The sequence below is a fragment of the Carassius gibelio genome, chromosome B9 (assembly GCF_023724105.1).
Source record: "Carassius gibelio isolate Cgi1373 ecotype wild population from Czech Republic chromosome B9, carGib1.2-hapl.c, whole genome shotgun sequence".
Taxonomy (NCBI): domain Eukaryota; kingdom Metazoa; phylum Chordata; class Actinopteri; order Cypriniformes; family Cyprinidae; genus Carassius; species Carassius gibelio.
Window position 1 is genome coordinate 26,127,069 of NC_068404.1, and position 17,475 is coordinate 26,144,543.

General features: G+C 37.1%; 1 protein-coding gene across 20 annotated transcripts in view; it reads right to left on the reverse strand.

Moving 5' to 3' along the window:
* Positions 1-17,475, reverse strand: part of LOC127964594 (tensin-1) — a 282,126-nt gene that overhangs the window by 27,397 nt on the left and 237,254 nt on the right. For 12 of the 20 annotated variants that reach the window (XM_052564846.1, XM_052564844.1, XM_052564841.1 and 9 more), the window contains one exon: positions 3,890-5,320. In XM_052564846.1, coding sequence (XP_052420806.1) covers positions 3,890-5,320 — 1,431 coding nt within the window. Of the gene's footprint in view, positions 1-2,144; positions 2,229-3,889; positions 5,321-17,475 lie in introns of all 20 variants that reach the window. The other 8 variants (XM_052564840.1, XM_052564839.1, XM_052564837.1 and 5 more) reach the window with 1 other exon arrangement.

Consider the following 17,475-nt stretch of genomic DNA (forward strand, 5'->3'; position numbering starts at 1 on the left):
AGAAAAATGCTATGCTGGGAATTGCACGAGTACTTTCTGAGTGATTACAGAGATTTTATCTAAAAAATAAAACTAATAAAATTTGTTTTTGTTACTTCAAATAAAGCTGAAAAAAGTCAATCAAAATCGAAAATAAAAGTTACATTTAAAATTATAAATACTATAAAGGTTTATAAATAAATCTGATTAATTGAATCAAAAGATCTTTATGAAGTTTGAAAATATTTATGTAAATGATTTAAACTTACCAGCATTAATATTTTTTTTTTAATTAGCAACTCCCAAGGTTTGCAAAATTACTCTAATTACTCTCTAAGAGTTTTAATTGGCAGATTAAAAACAAATTAAAAACATCTAATCTTTTACAAAGCTGCTCTATTTTATATCTGGAGCAAAATCATTACAAATATATTCTGAGTTAAGACACATGAGAGAAAAGTTTATTCTTTTATGGCATAGCTTTCTCCTTTCTAGTCTTCAAGAATCCAGCATGAGGTGAATAAAATATCTATTCTAAAAGAGCGTAATATATTTTTCTCTTTGTCTCGTTTATGCTATTGTTCCATCCGTATTGGGTTGGATCAGACTCAGGAGAGGTCCAAGAAAAACATTCATCCTGGTACCTGGCTACTGAACACGGCCTGCATGGGCCCTCGAACGGGACTGAAGACAGTCGGTGTACGAGACGTTTACTCCCCTGTGGCAGATAAGGATTGTATAATGGTCTCCAGACTCAGGGAGGATTTATTACACTTTGTCCTTCATCTAAATGCTAAAACAGAAGTAAAGGAGAGTCCTTGAATGAAGCCAGTGTCTGCTTGCCTTGGTATTGTTCCCCAGGTCTGGTGGACTGGATCTTGTGACACGGGCTCAGTTGATCCAGACAGACTGGCCTTTGTCCTGCAACTGTGTAACTTTAACTCGTCACATAATACAAATGCAATTTGTTTGTAGAGGTCACCCAGCACAAAGGAGCAAACTGAAGTTATACTCTCGTTAACTATTATTTCACCCAGACAAGGTGAAATTCCAGCACAGGTTAGTGGTTAAAGAAGAATGTTAAATTAGTGAGATAATGGAGAGAAATAAAACAGAGCAAATAATGAAAGGAATAGGAAATGGGCGGGGGGGGGGGAATCCTAATTATCATTACAGTACATTCATATGGGGCATCAGCATCAATGCCTCTCGTTTACTTTTAATGGAGTAACGTCAAGCATTGCCGAACTGAATTGTGGGTCTGTTGCATGCTCGTGGCAGAAGTTGAAAACTTTTCAACTTTTCAAGAGCCAACCGAGAAGTAAGCCAATCAGATTGGCTTATGCAAATACCCTTGCACAGACGCTAGTCAATCGCATGCATGCAACAACAGAAAAGAAATGTGATTGGCTGTTGTCATTATGTTGGTCTCGTCAGAATCAAACTTCAGACACGCCCTCCGGCAGTGTCAGCACCGACACCCCGTGTGCATGTACCATAACTTGCCACAACTTACTCTAACTAAACTAAACTAAACTAACCTAAAATTAAACTAAAATTAAAACTGTCACACTTACTCACCCTTATGTCATTCCAAACCTGTATGCCTTTCCTGATTTGTGGATCACAAAATAAGATTTGTTTTTAATGATCATTTAAACGTTTTTCATCAATACTACAGAAACTAAATTGTACCCTACTGTCTTTCAAAATATCTTCTCGTGTTCCACAGAAGAAAGTCATATAGGTTTGATACAACATGAAAATTAGTAAATGATGACAACTTTCATTTTTGGGTGAACTATGCCTTCACATTTACTTGAGTTCACTATTTTTATTTTAGAGTTTACTTAATTGTATTATTTTATTTTAACCGATTAGAATTTAGTCAGATCTGTTTTATAATAACAATTACAAATACAATATTAATAAAAATAGAATAGAATAGAATTAATTACCATTTGAAAAATGTCTGGGAGTTTTATAAAAGCTGGTACTCTTATTGACAAAAAAAAAAAAAAAAGAAAAGAAAAGAAAGATATGAGGCAAAAGCGCGAGAGAGAGAGAGAGAGAGAGAGAGAAGAGAAATAGCACACAACCACACAACATGCACAGGTGTTATGAGTTAATGTCAGCCGGTGGCAGAGAGCACCAGAGAGACCAACCACTGAAGGAGAAAGAGCGGCGGCGGTGGCCGAGCTCAGGAGCATTCCGCTTGTCACTTATGCCTCGGATACGAGCAGTGTACTCTGCATATCATCGGGAGGAGGAGGAGGAGGAAGAGGAGGAGGAATGATGGACCGTGGCAGGACGTAAAGGAAGAAGGTGAAGAGGAGGAAGGGAAGGCAGAGGTAATGATGAGATGGGTGTTCCACAGACAGGATAAACATGAGAATTGAGAAAGAGAGGGGGAGGAGAAAACATTAGCACATGCTAACATATTGATAATGGCAAACAACCTTCAAAGAGGTTGGGTGATATAGATAAAAAATATACATTGTTGTATATTTTTGATACATTGCCCAGTCCTAACATATAGCATGTATTTGCCTTACCTTCAGACGGAAAGATAAACACACACTATCTGTGGCAGAACGCTGTGAATGTTAAATGTAGACAAAGTGTTCCCCTAATTCTAGATAGTGACGGGTCTGATAACCAAATCCCAGAACTAGATATAGATAAGTGTTAAACGTGTTCAATAAGTGTTGCAAAAGCTTGTGTCAAGAGCAAGAACTCAAGGGAAGGTTTCAAAGAAAGACAGCAGCTTTCTCCTCATGCTGTCCTTCTCATTACAGGAACACTTATCTATGCTGAGTCAACAACACTACTAAGCGTTGGTCTCCAATAAAACAAAAACATAGCTGGCTAGATTTTTCCATGGGATCCTTATCTATGTTGTTTCCTCTCAGGTTTAACATTGGTTTCCTGAGGTTATTGAGATGTGGCTGGTTTAGCTAACAGCTCTTCGGGCTCATCAGCTCTTGTTATCAGTTTGCAACTTTCATTAATTGTTTGATGCTTTTTTAACATTAATTTTGTAAGATATTAAAGATAAAAAAAGCACATTAACTGTAAAACCTGTACTGTACAACCACTAGGGGGCAAAAGTGAGCCCTGAGCCAGTCCATGAGCCCTAATTCAAGTAACAGTATGTTTTACATTTGTTTTTGGCAGATACATAGCAAGTATTATATGGAAGTCTATATATATGTCATTTTTTCTATCAGCAGTATGTGATGGACTTAGTAATAACATCTGCAAATGAAACTCAACATTGGAGAAACCTAAACAAGTCATGTTGAATTTAGCCTGTAACAAAACAAGACTGGGTCAACAAACAACTCTTACATGCTGCCATTATTCTAAAAAACATTGACAAGATGAAGACCTAGGCTTCCAGGAAAATCTTTCTAAACTTTCAAGCTGGACAGATTATGTTCACAGAAATAAGTGCACTGCCGTACAACAGCCCTCAGTTGTTTGGGCACTTCTCCAGACGTAATGTACAAATGTTCGGTTTTGGCTTGGCACAAAAAAGAAATGTGGTCTGATATTGAGGCTTAAGCCAGAAGCACTTTGGACAAAGCTTTCTTTGTGATCTCACAGTGCTCATGTCAACGCCAACAAAGAAACTCCACCAAAAAAGGCACCGCCTTGAGTGTAAAAGGGAAGCTCTCAAGACAAGCTTAACTCAAGCACTCAAGACAAGCATGGAGATGTTTTCCTTTACTACATTTCCCTTGATAGCTTGTTTCAATTCACATTCTGTATACATAAACATATGCAGGAGTAATGTAGCCTTAAGGTTAAATGTCTTGGCTGGTAGTCGCCCAAGGATTGACTAATGTACCATTACAATTGTGCTTTTGAGCAAGTAAACTGAGATTTATGAAAGAGGTGATCTTACCAGCTATACGGTGAGCTACAAGACCATCCAATTTGTAGTTGGCATCTTCCGGTTCAGACTCTTTAGGCAAAGGGGATGAGGAGGCAGAATAACTACGTTGGCTCTCATGGGGCTCAGGGGACTGGGATGTGGTGCTTGAAGGATAAATGTTGAGGGGTTTCAACTGGAGAACTCCAAAGGTGGAGGAAGGCACTGTGGACTGGGACATAGGTGCCTGACCTTCTGTCTCAGAAGGGAATGCAGCATGTTGAGATATGGCTTGTCTCTGTTGGTTCATGGAGGTTTGTGGAGGCTCTGCAGTTACTTGTTGAAAGGTCAAAGGGTATCCCCCTGAAGAGGCCCCACCTCGGTCATGAATGGCTGCATCTGCTTGGTAGGATGGCCGTGCTTGGGTTTGAGACAAAGATGGTTGGGTGGTGACCACTCCACCTTCTCCAGATGGGGCACTATGGGACTTGGGGACTTGAGTAAGTGCTGGGTCAAGGTCCAGCATCAGCATGTTGAGGGCTTCAATGGACTGCTCAATTTCTTTCTGAGATGCCATGTGAGGAAACTCTGGAAGGCTGTGGGATTGTAGCACAGGGTTGAAGGTGACCCCATCTGTGACTGGGACCTCAGGAACACCATACTGTTGCCACACATTCAGTCCCCTCTGCACTGCATCCCTACTGCTGGTCGTGCGTGTGGGAGCTCTGGGCATGTACTTCTGCTCTGTGGTTGGGGTTGCCCCTAATGATTGAGATCGGTAGATGTTGCCATTCTGTTTGGCGTAGTCACTAGAGGATCCTAAGTCCTCTTGGACAGATGAGGAGCTGTGGACTTTGGCCTCTGCCATTTTCTCGTGGACACCCTTCTCCAAGTAGGGTGCATCTTGACCATTAATAACTGTCTCTGATTGGTAGTATAGATCTGCTGGAGTGGCTCTGCCCTCGAAAGAGGAGAGGGTTCCAAGACTGTCCACACTGTTACCTTCCTGGCTGTTGGGCAGGTCATCATCAAGGATATCTGTCTCACGGTCGATGTTGTTGTGTCCGTTTACGTGAACCTGGGCGGGGACGAGGTGTAGGACTCCGCCGCCTCCGCTGCTTTGGTAACCTGTGCGATTCATTGGCGCTTCCAAACCACTAAGCAACTGGTCCAGCTCCTGTTTTTCCTCTGGGCTAAGGGGCTGGGAGGACGGCTGACTCACCAAGGCCGGCTGATGGCTGGCTTCATCCGTGCGGTCGGTTTTGATGGAAGCGGTGGAGTTGCCCGAGTCACTGCTTACAGACAAGGCGTGGTCGACTGGTGGTAGAGTGTGGTCTACAGCAGTTAAAGTGTGATCGACAGTGGCTGGGAGACCATTGGTTGTGACCCCTCCGTCGAGAGACTCTTTCTTCCTTACCTTAGCATAGAGACTACCATCCAACGGACCTTGTGTGTGAATAACGTCTGTAGAAGACAAAAATAAAAATGGAATGTGTTAATACATTTAGCTATTTCATATATACACATAAAAGCAATAAGCAACTTCACGTTGTTCACATTTATGTCACATCGCTCAATTATATTATTAGTTCTTAGGTCATACTACCATTATCAATGTATCAAACCAAGCAAACGCTACACTCTTCACTGCAATGGTAACAACACATGTCAGAATATATTCTAACTCTTAACATAACTGGATATTAAACACTATTATAGCTTAAAAAAATATTCAAGAACACTTACGATTTGAACATTTACTCTCCCCATCAAGTCCCATATAAAGCATGGAGGTAACTAAATTTAAAAAGGGTTTTAATTAAAAGGACACTCCTCCACCCAAAAAAGTTATTTTGGACCCCATTTTACATCCATTGTATGAACAAAAACACAAAATGTCATCATACAGGTTTGGAACGATATGACGGTGAGTAAATGATAAAAAATTGTATCTTTTTAATGGCAACACAAATTATTCTCTATTGGAGACAATTATGCTAACCCCTGTTTATAATGGACTACAGAGATATGTCTGATTGTTTTTAAGGATGTATAAGTAAACAGAGTTGCCTTCACTTGTCAAACTTTTTAAAAGTCAGGAAGATTTCTCTCCCTGAAACATGCACGTGTACTAACACATGCAACGAACGGCAGCTCTACCTCGCACAATGAGTCAGTTTGCACCTCTCATGAGAGGCACCATGCTCCCAGTCCAAGCGAGTGACTCACCAGTGGAAAAATCATCACATACAAGATTGGAGGCATTTCCTGTCTCCTTGGAATTGTAGCATCATTTCCTATACTCACATATTAACACACACGTTCAGTCACTTACACAAACACATAACAAACCTATTTTAGGGTGATTGTGTGTCAGTGTATCTTTGGCACTGAACAATCAGTGTCTTGTTTCCCTGTGGTCATGCATTTTAATAACAGACTGTAACTGTTTTCTGGCTTTCCAAAACCACTAAGCCACTGTTTGACAGCTCACTCTGCAATGGCCTTTTGATATCAACAATGCATTGCAATCCCAGAAAAAAATGAGCCGTGTTCTGTTGAGTGTGCTTGGGAGAATGAGACTGCCTCAAAATCACAGACTGTGACAAAATGTCATTCATTCAGATAGAGCCAGCCTGAAACACTCACGCTGAGTTTCCCATGGAGTCTTAATGCAGGATCTGTCGAGCCGCAAATCTGATAATACAGCTGGGAAAAGTGGGCACAATGCTGTGGGCCCTGCTGTGCTGCTTTTTGACACTATATAGTACTGAAGACGGGAGACTGTGGCACCCTAGTCAAGAACAGTGGGACTTGTGACAAAGCAGGGGTTCTCAACTCTGGCCCTCAAGGTCTACTTTCTTGCAGTGTTTAGCTTTAACCTCGATTGAACTCACCTGTCTGTGACTATGTAGTAATCCAGAAGACATTGATTAGCTTATTCAGATGTCTTTATTTTATTTTTAAGTGCCAGTTGGAGTTGATTTATCTGAAATTGGTGGTACCACAATAAATTCAGCTAAAAAAAAAAAGTAAAAAAAAAAAAAAAAGTTATATAATGACTGGCCAGTGGTAATCTGCATACATTTCGTTATAAGAATTTATATCCTCTTAAAGGTAGTATTTATAGATGGGTCATTCTATGAAATTTTCTGGGGGAAAAAAATTGCTTTTAAAAGTAGATTTTTGTACAATTATAAAAATTCTAGCAAGTAAATAAGGTGCTTAAGTATTCATAAATAGTACTGCATCATCTCAAATAAAATAACAATATAGAATGAGATATAGAAACTGGGTTAACATTTTAGTTTAATTTCACATTTTAAGCCTTGAACACAAAGTGGTTTTTACAAAGAAAATGTAATGCTGATATTTCAACGAATTCCCAAGTTTAAAAATGTCCATGTTATTTTCTATAAAAACAAATCTGCATTATTTCACAGACAAAAGAGAAAAACAAGTGCAATGCAGAGTGAATATCTAGTTAACTTGCTACTATGCATCTCAATTTCTTTTTCCAAAATACGATGCTACTAACCTGCTAAACTATGACTTCCAGTGCTTTTCAATCAGTGACCAGTGAGCATCACATGGTCAGCGAACATACTGTGGGCGATTTGAGACTAACAGCTCCCTCAAGATCCTTAAAAATAGACATCCCAGGTTACCTCAAGAGACCTGTTGACCTTTAGGTTTTAGAAGTCTTGCAACAAATTAAATGATCACCTTTGACCCTGTGTCACATGCAGCTATGCGACCTACTGCTTGGACTGGAGGTTAAACATGAGAGTACACAAGCTAAAGTCTGTCAAATGCTGCCAACCTTGATGTCTATCGCTGCACATCAAATAGAAACTGGTGCATTGACCAGAAGAAACACTACCAAGTTCAGCATATAAGAACCATTTCTGTAACACTGATGACTGGAGTAATGACTGCTCAAATTCAGCTTGGCATCACAGGAATAAATTCCATTTTAATGTATATTCACATAGAAAACTGTTATTTTTATTCACAATATGACTGTATATTTGTCAAACAAATGCAGCTCTGGTCATTACTTGCTTTTTTATCTGCATAAACCAAAGTTTGCAGCAGTGAATTCAGATGTTTTCTAATGAGATGACTTCATGTCAAAACTGAGATGATTATGTTTGTTTCTCCTCCGTGAGACCAAGCCTAAAGCCAGAATTTTCCTTTTGCAGCATAGTGTGGAAAAAATGAGCTTTTCTCTCCATTCTTCCCTTTTTCTCCCCTAACAATCCCTCAGCTGTTTCAAACATCTCCCAGCATTCTTGTACTCCAAAATAACACCCACCCCATACCACGGAGGAGAACGGCACCTCGTGTAAACCTCTCAGCAGGTTAAAACTTCATCCGTGACATGAGAACGTTCACCTCAGATGAGCCGACCAGATCTCATGTTTTATTTGCACCTTAAAAACACCTCATGACTTAATATATATTGACATCAGAGGAGCTGTCGCTGTCATTAAAATCTGCCATCTCGATGCGGGATCAGACACACCTCTTTCTTGAAAAAGCAATCGTCTTCTATTTCGGCGCGCTTTTTATCACCTGTTTGCAGACACGGGTGATATCACACCCAGATTGCGTTCATCCCTAATCATCACCCATAAAAATAGCACACATGCTAAAGTGCTTTAGATATTTTTTCAAAGCACAAAAAGAGGCACAAGAAAATGTTCCTACCTGCCTTAGTGCACAGCTCTATAAGTGTCCGAGAAGAAACAAAGTTTTGAAAAGTCTGAGTGTTTTCTTGCACGCGAGCTCCAGCAGCTCAACACTAGTGAGCCGTGGGAGTAGTTTTGCATCAGAAAGTTCTCTCCTCTTTCTCCACCTCCTGTTTTAACTCCGATTGAGCTGTGCTGCTGCAGATGACAGCACTCTTTCCTTCTCGTTGGATGTACAACACTCCTAGTGAGGTGGGTGTGAATTTATCCTCGCCCAGCTGTGTGTCTGGTGTCTACTAGAGTGACATCACTGGGGCTTTTTCTGTCGGATAGGCTTGTTATCCTTCTCTAACTCCCTGGCTCTGCTCCAAAACCCAGTGAGATGCCTACAAAGGCATCATTCCAATGACACAAGGATTGTTCTTACAGAAAGATGCCTTCTTTTGGCCAAATTCTGCAGCAGCATGCATCTTTCACAGAGAATGTAATCCCAGAGTGCACTTTGGTGGTGAGAGAAAAAAAAAAAAAAAAAAACTTCCCAGGATGGAAGATAGAGAAAAGAGGAATGAAGTTAATAGTGAAACGTAATTATAAAAAACGTACATTAATTTTATATTAATAAGAACAATATAATTGAAAAATATACTTTTCAGAAAAAAAATATATTAATAAATAATTGAATGCCACAAAAAAAAAAATCATAAAAAAGTTTACAATTCATTCAATGAAGAAAAATAAGTTTCAATATAATAATTATAATTATAATCATTATAATAATAATAAACTGTTTAATATTAGATTATAATTCATTCAATGAGGAAATTTAAATTTTTAACACTAGATTATGATTCAGTCAATACCAAACTAAAATTTTTTTTTTATAATATAATATAATAAAACATTTTACAAAAAAATATTATAATATATATGTAATTATAATTTATTACAATAAATACCGTTACAAGCAAATACAAAATATATAAAAAAAATATTTGATACCAAAAATAATGTTAAAAAGTTAAATATTATTAAAACTTTAACTTTTAAAATATAAAAAAAAAATGTGATGTTGCAATCCTGAGATGTACTTGTTATCCCGCTAATATTGTTATGTAATATTGGATTTATTTATTTATTTATTTATTTATTTATTTGGGCAGATCTAGGGCTCTTCTGTAAAAAAAAGTTATAAATCAAAAATTGATTTTCCACTTGATATCGTTTCATAAAAGCAATAATCTACTCTAATGCATTTACAGTGATTTTACCACAGTGTTACCACAGTTTCAAGTCCTTCCTAGAACTCCCCTTACCGGTTTTGGCCTGAACACTATGATTTCATGGTACTAGTTTTTGCCCGAATGGAAAACTGGCATATTATATTTAACATTGTTTGAGAAGTCTTACCATATTAAGATTTACAAGCACAGGCAGCTGGGGGCTTTGAGTTTGTGTGTGTGTGTGTGTGTGTGTGTGCGTGTGCATGTGTGAGTGTGTGTTTTTATAGTGTCTCCCAATAGTCAGTAGGCAAAACAGTAGGCCTATCTGATTTCACAATACTTCACAGATGTGGACGTTTGGTCAGTCAATCCCAAGAGTCCCTTGAAAAATGTGTCATGAACATGTTAAATCACCATCATGGGGAAGGGGTTTTTGTTTGTTCGGGCGGTTCATTAATAGTCAACATTAATGGTTTCTTTATATCTTTTTATCTAAACATATGTGCTTAATGTTAAAAAAAGATCAATAGTTCTGTCTGCTGCTCTGTGAGTGATAGTCTGAGCTTTCAAGGACACGGAATGAGATTAAACCAGGTGAAAAGAGAAAAAAAGGTTCACAGAAGGACTGAAGAAACTTCACATGGTGGGTCTGCAGGAAATGAATGTACTGTACATGTTTGTGTAAGTCACTCAGAAACAGACCAGCAGTCAGCAAACAGAAATCCTGACGATGTGACACGACTGATATCCATGTAATGACAAACACCCGCTGCTATGGATCAAAACATACAATGTGATCATCGCTTTAACACCTACTGCCAAAACACTCCCACAACTGAATCATACCCTTGCCAACCAATGTGGTTTGAACACAGCCGCCCAATTCATCTGATCTCATCTGCATTTACATGCTGTTTTTCCCAAAGGATGGCAATGTTTGAACAATTTAAGTGCTGTAAACTATTAGAGCTCACCAGTGATAGACAAAAATATATATATATATATATATATATATATAAAGCTGTTGATAGACAGGCCATCAAACCTGAAAGCAGACCTTAGAATGATTATGAAATAAACAAAAAATGAAGAAAATACTATAACCAAATTATTTTCATGCTGCTTTTAGTACTTACTCACCTCCTTTATTTAAAAAAAACAAAAAAACATTTATTTTTATCAGAAATCAGAATCAGAAGGGTTTTACCAAGTAAACACACAAAGAATTTGACTTGACGACAGTAGCTTCCAGTGCAGAAGAAAGTACAATATACTATAATATAATTTATTAATGTGGTGGCAAAGTTGATTTTTCCACAGCCATTACCCCAGTCTTCAGTGTGTGTGTGTGTGTGTATCAAAAGTTCAAAAAGTTTGGGATCAGTAAGATTTTTTTCTGTTTTAGTCTCTTATGCTCATCAAGGCTATATAATTAAATTATATATAATATAAATATAATTTTAAAAAAAATATATAAAATATATATTATATAATTATATAAAAAAATTATATTTTGAAATATTATTGCGATTTCTAATATTGTTTTCCTATTTTAGTAGACTTTAAAATATAATTCATTTCTTACAGTTTTGTATGTTCAGCATCTTTAATCCAGTCTTCAGAGTCACACGAATCTTCAGAAATCATTATAATATGCTGATTTATTATCAGAGTTGAACCTGTGATTATGTTTTCTTTGATTCTTTGATGAATAAAAAATGTAAAAGAGCAGCAATTATTCAAAATAGACTAGAGTAATGATGCTGAAAATTCAGCGTTGCTTCATAGGAATAAATTATATTATAAAGTATATTAAAATAGAAAACTTATTTTAAATTGCAATAATATTTCACTATATATATATATATATATATATATATATATATATATATATATATATATATATATATATATATATATATATATATATTAGGTTTTTTATCAAATAGATACAGCTTTGTTGAGCAAAATAATCTTCTTTAAAAGACAAAAGAATCAGTAAAAATCAGTATTAGGGCAGTGTAAAAAAAATTATATTCATCCTGAAATAAATAAATAAATAGTTTTCCCCTGTTTTCAACACTGGTAATAATAAGAAATAATTCTTGAGCAGCAAATCAGCATATTAGAACAATTTCTCAAGGATCAAGTTACCCTGAAGACTGGAGTAATATTTGCTTTAAAGAAATGTATATAAATTGCTACAAAAGTATTTTATACTATGCCATTCAAGGAATATGAATGTGATTTAAGTTTTAATGAAATGTGCGGTGGTCACTGTAACTCAAGAGTCAAGAGCTGCTGAGAAAACATTGTGTAAGCACTTGAGAAGAAGACAAAGTGCTGTGTTTGAGCTGACAGGCACTTATCACAAGAGCTCTCTGCTAATGGAGGCTGTATAAGGTAAGTGCAGGACATTAAATATGCATTAAAGATGCTTTTTGATGGGCCTCCTATATAAAGGCAGAGATGAAAGAGTTGGGAAAGCTTTGTGTGATTAAACCACAGAGAAAATACAAACTGAACAGAACCTCACCACATCTACTCCAACTAAATTCGCACAAGCAGTTAGCACCTTACAACAATATAAGATCATATCTTTGTTCTGACAGGCAGTGAAAAAAAAAAGGGTTTTGGCATCATTTTAGCTGTCTGCAATCTAAACAACATGGAATCTAACATTTTTACAATCCCGTTTAAATCATATACATCTGTGAAATCAGATTTTAGAGACTGCATATGGCGGCGAGTATTTAACACATAACTGCTGCACAAATAGCATGTACAATTACCTGTAGCATATCGGTAGCACTTTATTTTACAGTCCTGTTCCTCATGTACATATTATGTACTTATTATAGTAATTACAATAACTATGTAATAACTAGGTACTAACCCTGAACCTACCCCTAAACCTAACCCTACCCCATGTAGTTACCCTGTATTACCAGAACTTTCTTAGATAAATACACTAAGTACACTATAAGTACATGTTAGTACATGTACTGTAAAATAAAGTGCAACCAGCATATCTATACAGGTGGAGCTGGGGAAGGTGGAGGGTTTCAAATGAACTCATGCAGCACAATCCTCAAATGGATGCTTACCAGCCATTTAAATGTAAAGCAGCAAGCTCATTAGCTGCATATGCAAAAGGAACCAAACATTATCAGTTACATTAAGGCCCATTAGCCTGTGCCATCTAGAGTTCCATGAAAGAACTAGGCATTACTATGAAAACAGGTTGGATGTACTGATACTGACTTAACGGTCTCAACAAACTGAAACAATTTTCATTACTTATCATAAGTCCTAAAACAGAATCTCAAAACCAAATCAGAATTGGATCCAGTCTAAACAAACACAAACCAAGATGAGATTTTGGGCATATTTTCCCTGTTTAGGATGTGTACACTCGCTGGTTCCCAATTGGTTATATTTTTCAGTGATAAAGCCGGACATTTAGCTTAATGCACGCAGCTTTCCACGTGACTCCAGCGAGAGGCCATTCACGGGTAATGTTTCACTGGCGCTTAAGTTGCCTTTAAGGAAAAGCAATCACGCCCCTCTCAAAGCGCTGGGAAGAGAGCGGGCGAAACGAGGGCGGTTCTTTGATAGGCATGCAGCGGCTGACTGTGGTTGAGAACTGGCCCGGGCCATTCGCTCCACACACTTACGCACACAGACCGCACACACCAGCTCCTCATCACACACTTCATCATTAGCCCTCGGAGAGCTCTGGAGAACCAAAACAATGAATTACTGAATCAAAACTAAATGAGGCATATTGAAAATCAGAAGGAAACTGCATGTTGCGGTTCTGCTCACATGTATCCCGGTTTCTATGAGCGTATCGCATGTAGAATTGGCTTTTCACTATATCTGTAGTTAACTTATAAAACCTGTGGCTAGAGAAAAGATTCATCCCTAAAGCAATTGATGACACAATTAATTAAGGTTTAAAGGATAACTAGTAAAGCAGCTACAGAAAACTTAAACTTTATTTTAAAAAAAAAAACAAGGCATCTCCAGACATAACATTTATGCCCAGGCTAGTTGCTAGTTGTCCAAAGTATTAGGGTAAATCTCACAAAAACCTGCCAAGAACACACCTGGGTCATATTTCATCTCAGAATCTAAAGATTATTGTACTGAACCAAGGCCCATTTCCTCATTAAGCACATTTTTAAGTGACAAACACTCGAAATAAAAAAAAAAAAAAAAAAAAAACCTAGACAAAGTTATTTATGCATTTGCAGTGGCAATGTTTTTTAATTTACAGTACTTTTTTAATGAAATTTGCATGAATGCATCGTTCACAATAAAATCAACAACTTGTAGTTAAAAAATGCACAAGGTGAATTTTCATTTTATGCCAAGTTTAAGGTGAAGAAAACAACAATTTAACACTAGCTGTAAACAGTTTCTATCTCAGAATTATTACTTTTTCTAATAATTTTGAGAAAAAAAAAAATCTGAATCGGAATAAATAAACTCAGAATTCTGATTTTTTTTCAGCCATTTCAAATTTAAATCTCAGAAATATTTGTTTTTGCTATCGTCTTCACCACAAAATAAAACAAATATAAGGTAAATTACCCTTTTGACCTGCAACTGCAACCTTTTTTTTTGAGTCTTTATATCAACTCAACTCACATTTACCTTTATTTTTTCATCATGTGGCAATTCCATCTTTTTTTGCAATAATTCTAAGTCTACATATCACACTTCAACTCATTTTTACTTTTTACTTTCCTTTTTCATCCTGTGGTGGAAACAAGCTTCCATAAGTACCACACTGAACTAAATTCGAAATAACAGGGTAAGGTATAATCTTGTAACTGATTCCAGGCAAAGAGCAGCATATCTAAACAAAGAATTCATTTGGCAGGTTATATAGTAATTTGTCCATAAACTCAGCCTCTATGTTAAGACAATGTATTAAAAACTAATCAGACCAACTTCAACTGAGACCAATCTATGTTTTTATGTCTTAATGTAAAAAAAAAAAATCAGATGACTAACTTTAAAGACTAGTCTAAACCTTTTTTGCAACTGGACCCAGGTATCTAACTAACCAGTGGCTGTGTGAGTCAATCAGCGCTAATGGGAGAAGGGCACACATAACTGGACTCTTCATCACCGCCATCTGTCACAGGTCAGTGCAAGCTATTTAGGGGGGAATATCTGACCCGTGCTGAACTATGTGCGTAGGCCTCTGGAATGCTGGAGAAACGGGACAATCTTGTCTTGTAAAGTGGAAGAGAGAGGAGGTGGAGTTCTGATCGGCTGCCTCTCTTCACGAGAGAGCGTTTCTTCTCTGCACGGTAGTTAAATCTAAAGACAAACACAGATCCAGCGAGCGGACGACAGGCGAGAGGGGTCTGGACAGCAGCTGCAGGCGTGTCGTGGGTGTGAAGGCAAAGGTCAAAGGTCAAATGTTACGGTTGGCTAAATGTGAATCCTCCTGAAGGCCCTGGACACAGCCTGACAAAACAGCCTACGGCAGACACACTCTGAACAACTGAGTCTCTGTGTTCGGGAAAACTGGAGGAGCGATTCAGGAACATTCTGGGCATGATGTGCACACAGGCCTTTGAGAAGCTCTGACATTTGCCATGTTACGCAATGAGTTCGGAGTCAAAGCAGTCTAATCCCTGAGATACAGAGGGACAAATCTAAAGCGTGTTTACATGATAAAGACTCATCCTGTATGCATAAAGCAGAGATCTGAGACAACACATGCACACATCTCATGACACTAGATCCATGGTGTCAGACGTACATCCCAGATTGGATGTAAATAGCATGCAGCACAGATGTGTTTCTTTTGTGCTTGGACAAATCTTACAAAACCAGTCAAGAACATGTTCAGGTCATATTTCACTCCTCCGAAAAAAAAGGAATTATAATTTACTAAAAGAAAATTAAACCTACTAAATTAACCTAATAATATTACAGTAATACAATTAAATGTAAATCACTCCTGAAAAATTTGGGAAGTATATATATATATATTTTTTTAAATAATCATATTACAACAGCGAAATATAACGTAAATCACTACTGAGAAATTTGCAAAGTAAAAATAAATACAAATTTCCAAAGGTAAAACATTCCAGTACTGCAATAAAAAGAAATTGTCCTTATGCAAACAAATCTTAATGGTCCTACAAATATGCCTCCTTTTTTATGAGACCTGTTCAGTGTTTTAAGGCATTACTCACCAGAAATAAGTGGTTAGTACATTCCTACAGGTGACAGGTGTTCAAGTTTGGGAATTTTCCCATCCTATTCGGCCTCCTCTCATCATCATCATCATCATCATCTTCATCTTCATTTACTTACTCTATAGCAGAATCCTGTCCACAGACCGTTCCAAACTCAGATTGTGACAGGAATCACCTGCAGTGGACATTTCCAACTTTACCAACCTTAGCCTTTATCACTGTGTCAGAAACAACACGACAAAAACATCCAGAAGACCACACACGTGAACAAACAGCCTCAGGTAGTTAAATCTGTCAGAGGGGAAACACGAAAAGTGCAACTCTGGTGTCATGTGTTAACAGATGGTGACAGTAAAAGCCTAGCATTGTTGACGACTGTGCTGAGAACTCAACTACAGCCTGCTGAAAGGGTTAACGGTCTAATTTTGTTGGCAAAGCTACTGGTTTCTAGCCACAAAATTAAACAACGTTCAAGATGGAGAGACCCAACCGCCCATCGCAAGAAGGTTTAATTGAAGCCAGCTTGATGCGTAGACACGTTTATTACGTAACAGTTAGACTGCCAGCCTCACAAATAGACCATAATAAAGCTCAGCTTTGCACAGCTGAGCTCCAAAACGCAATTCATACACCAATCCTGCAACAACTGTGATGAAACTGTAGTCGCAGCTCTGTTTAAGAGCTTAGCTTAAATATGTGCTAACCGCACTTAGACTCATAATAAGGAAATCAGCTGTGCCTGCAAAACCTTGGGAAAAAAATACTTAATATGAGTCTGAGTTGGTGAAACGAAATGCAGCCAGCGAGATTTATTCGAAACGCTGCAATTTTTCTAAAGGCACAATTAAAACCTGTTGGGTTCTCATTAATTCAAACTAAGTATATTAGCACTCCGAGTCTTGAAAACGCATTTAAATAGTTGGAAGTTAAGCAGCCTTGGAAAACTTCATATTATGCTTCAACAAAAATAATAAGGGTGTAATCATACTTTTATCACATTATTTGTACAATTTTCTACACTTTTGACTGAAATATATTGACTTTAAATCTTGAAAAATAAAAGTTCTTCAACTGTTTCATGTGTATTAAAGAATGTGTCACGTTTACTCAAATAAAGACCTGACCGTGACCTTGACTGACCTTAAAGTGAAAAACATTTTCTGTGAAGAGGTTTGGCGTCTCTGTGTGTGATGACGATAGCTAGCAGCCAATTAACAGATTTTATAAAAATAAATAAATAAATAAAAAAGTCATAATAAAAATATATTTACTAACGATGATCTATTTATTTGTATTTATCTTTTTATTTATAAAATAATTGTATTTATAAATGTAATTGTAAAAATAAAAATAAAATAAAATGAGTAATTAAATAAACAAAATAATACAAAAATGAAATAAAAAAATACAAATCAAAGAAATGTATCCAATATTCTCAAATCAAGCCAAAATTGATAACGACACCGAATAATTTG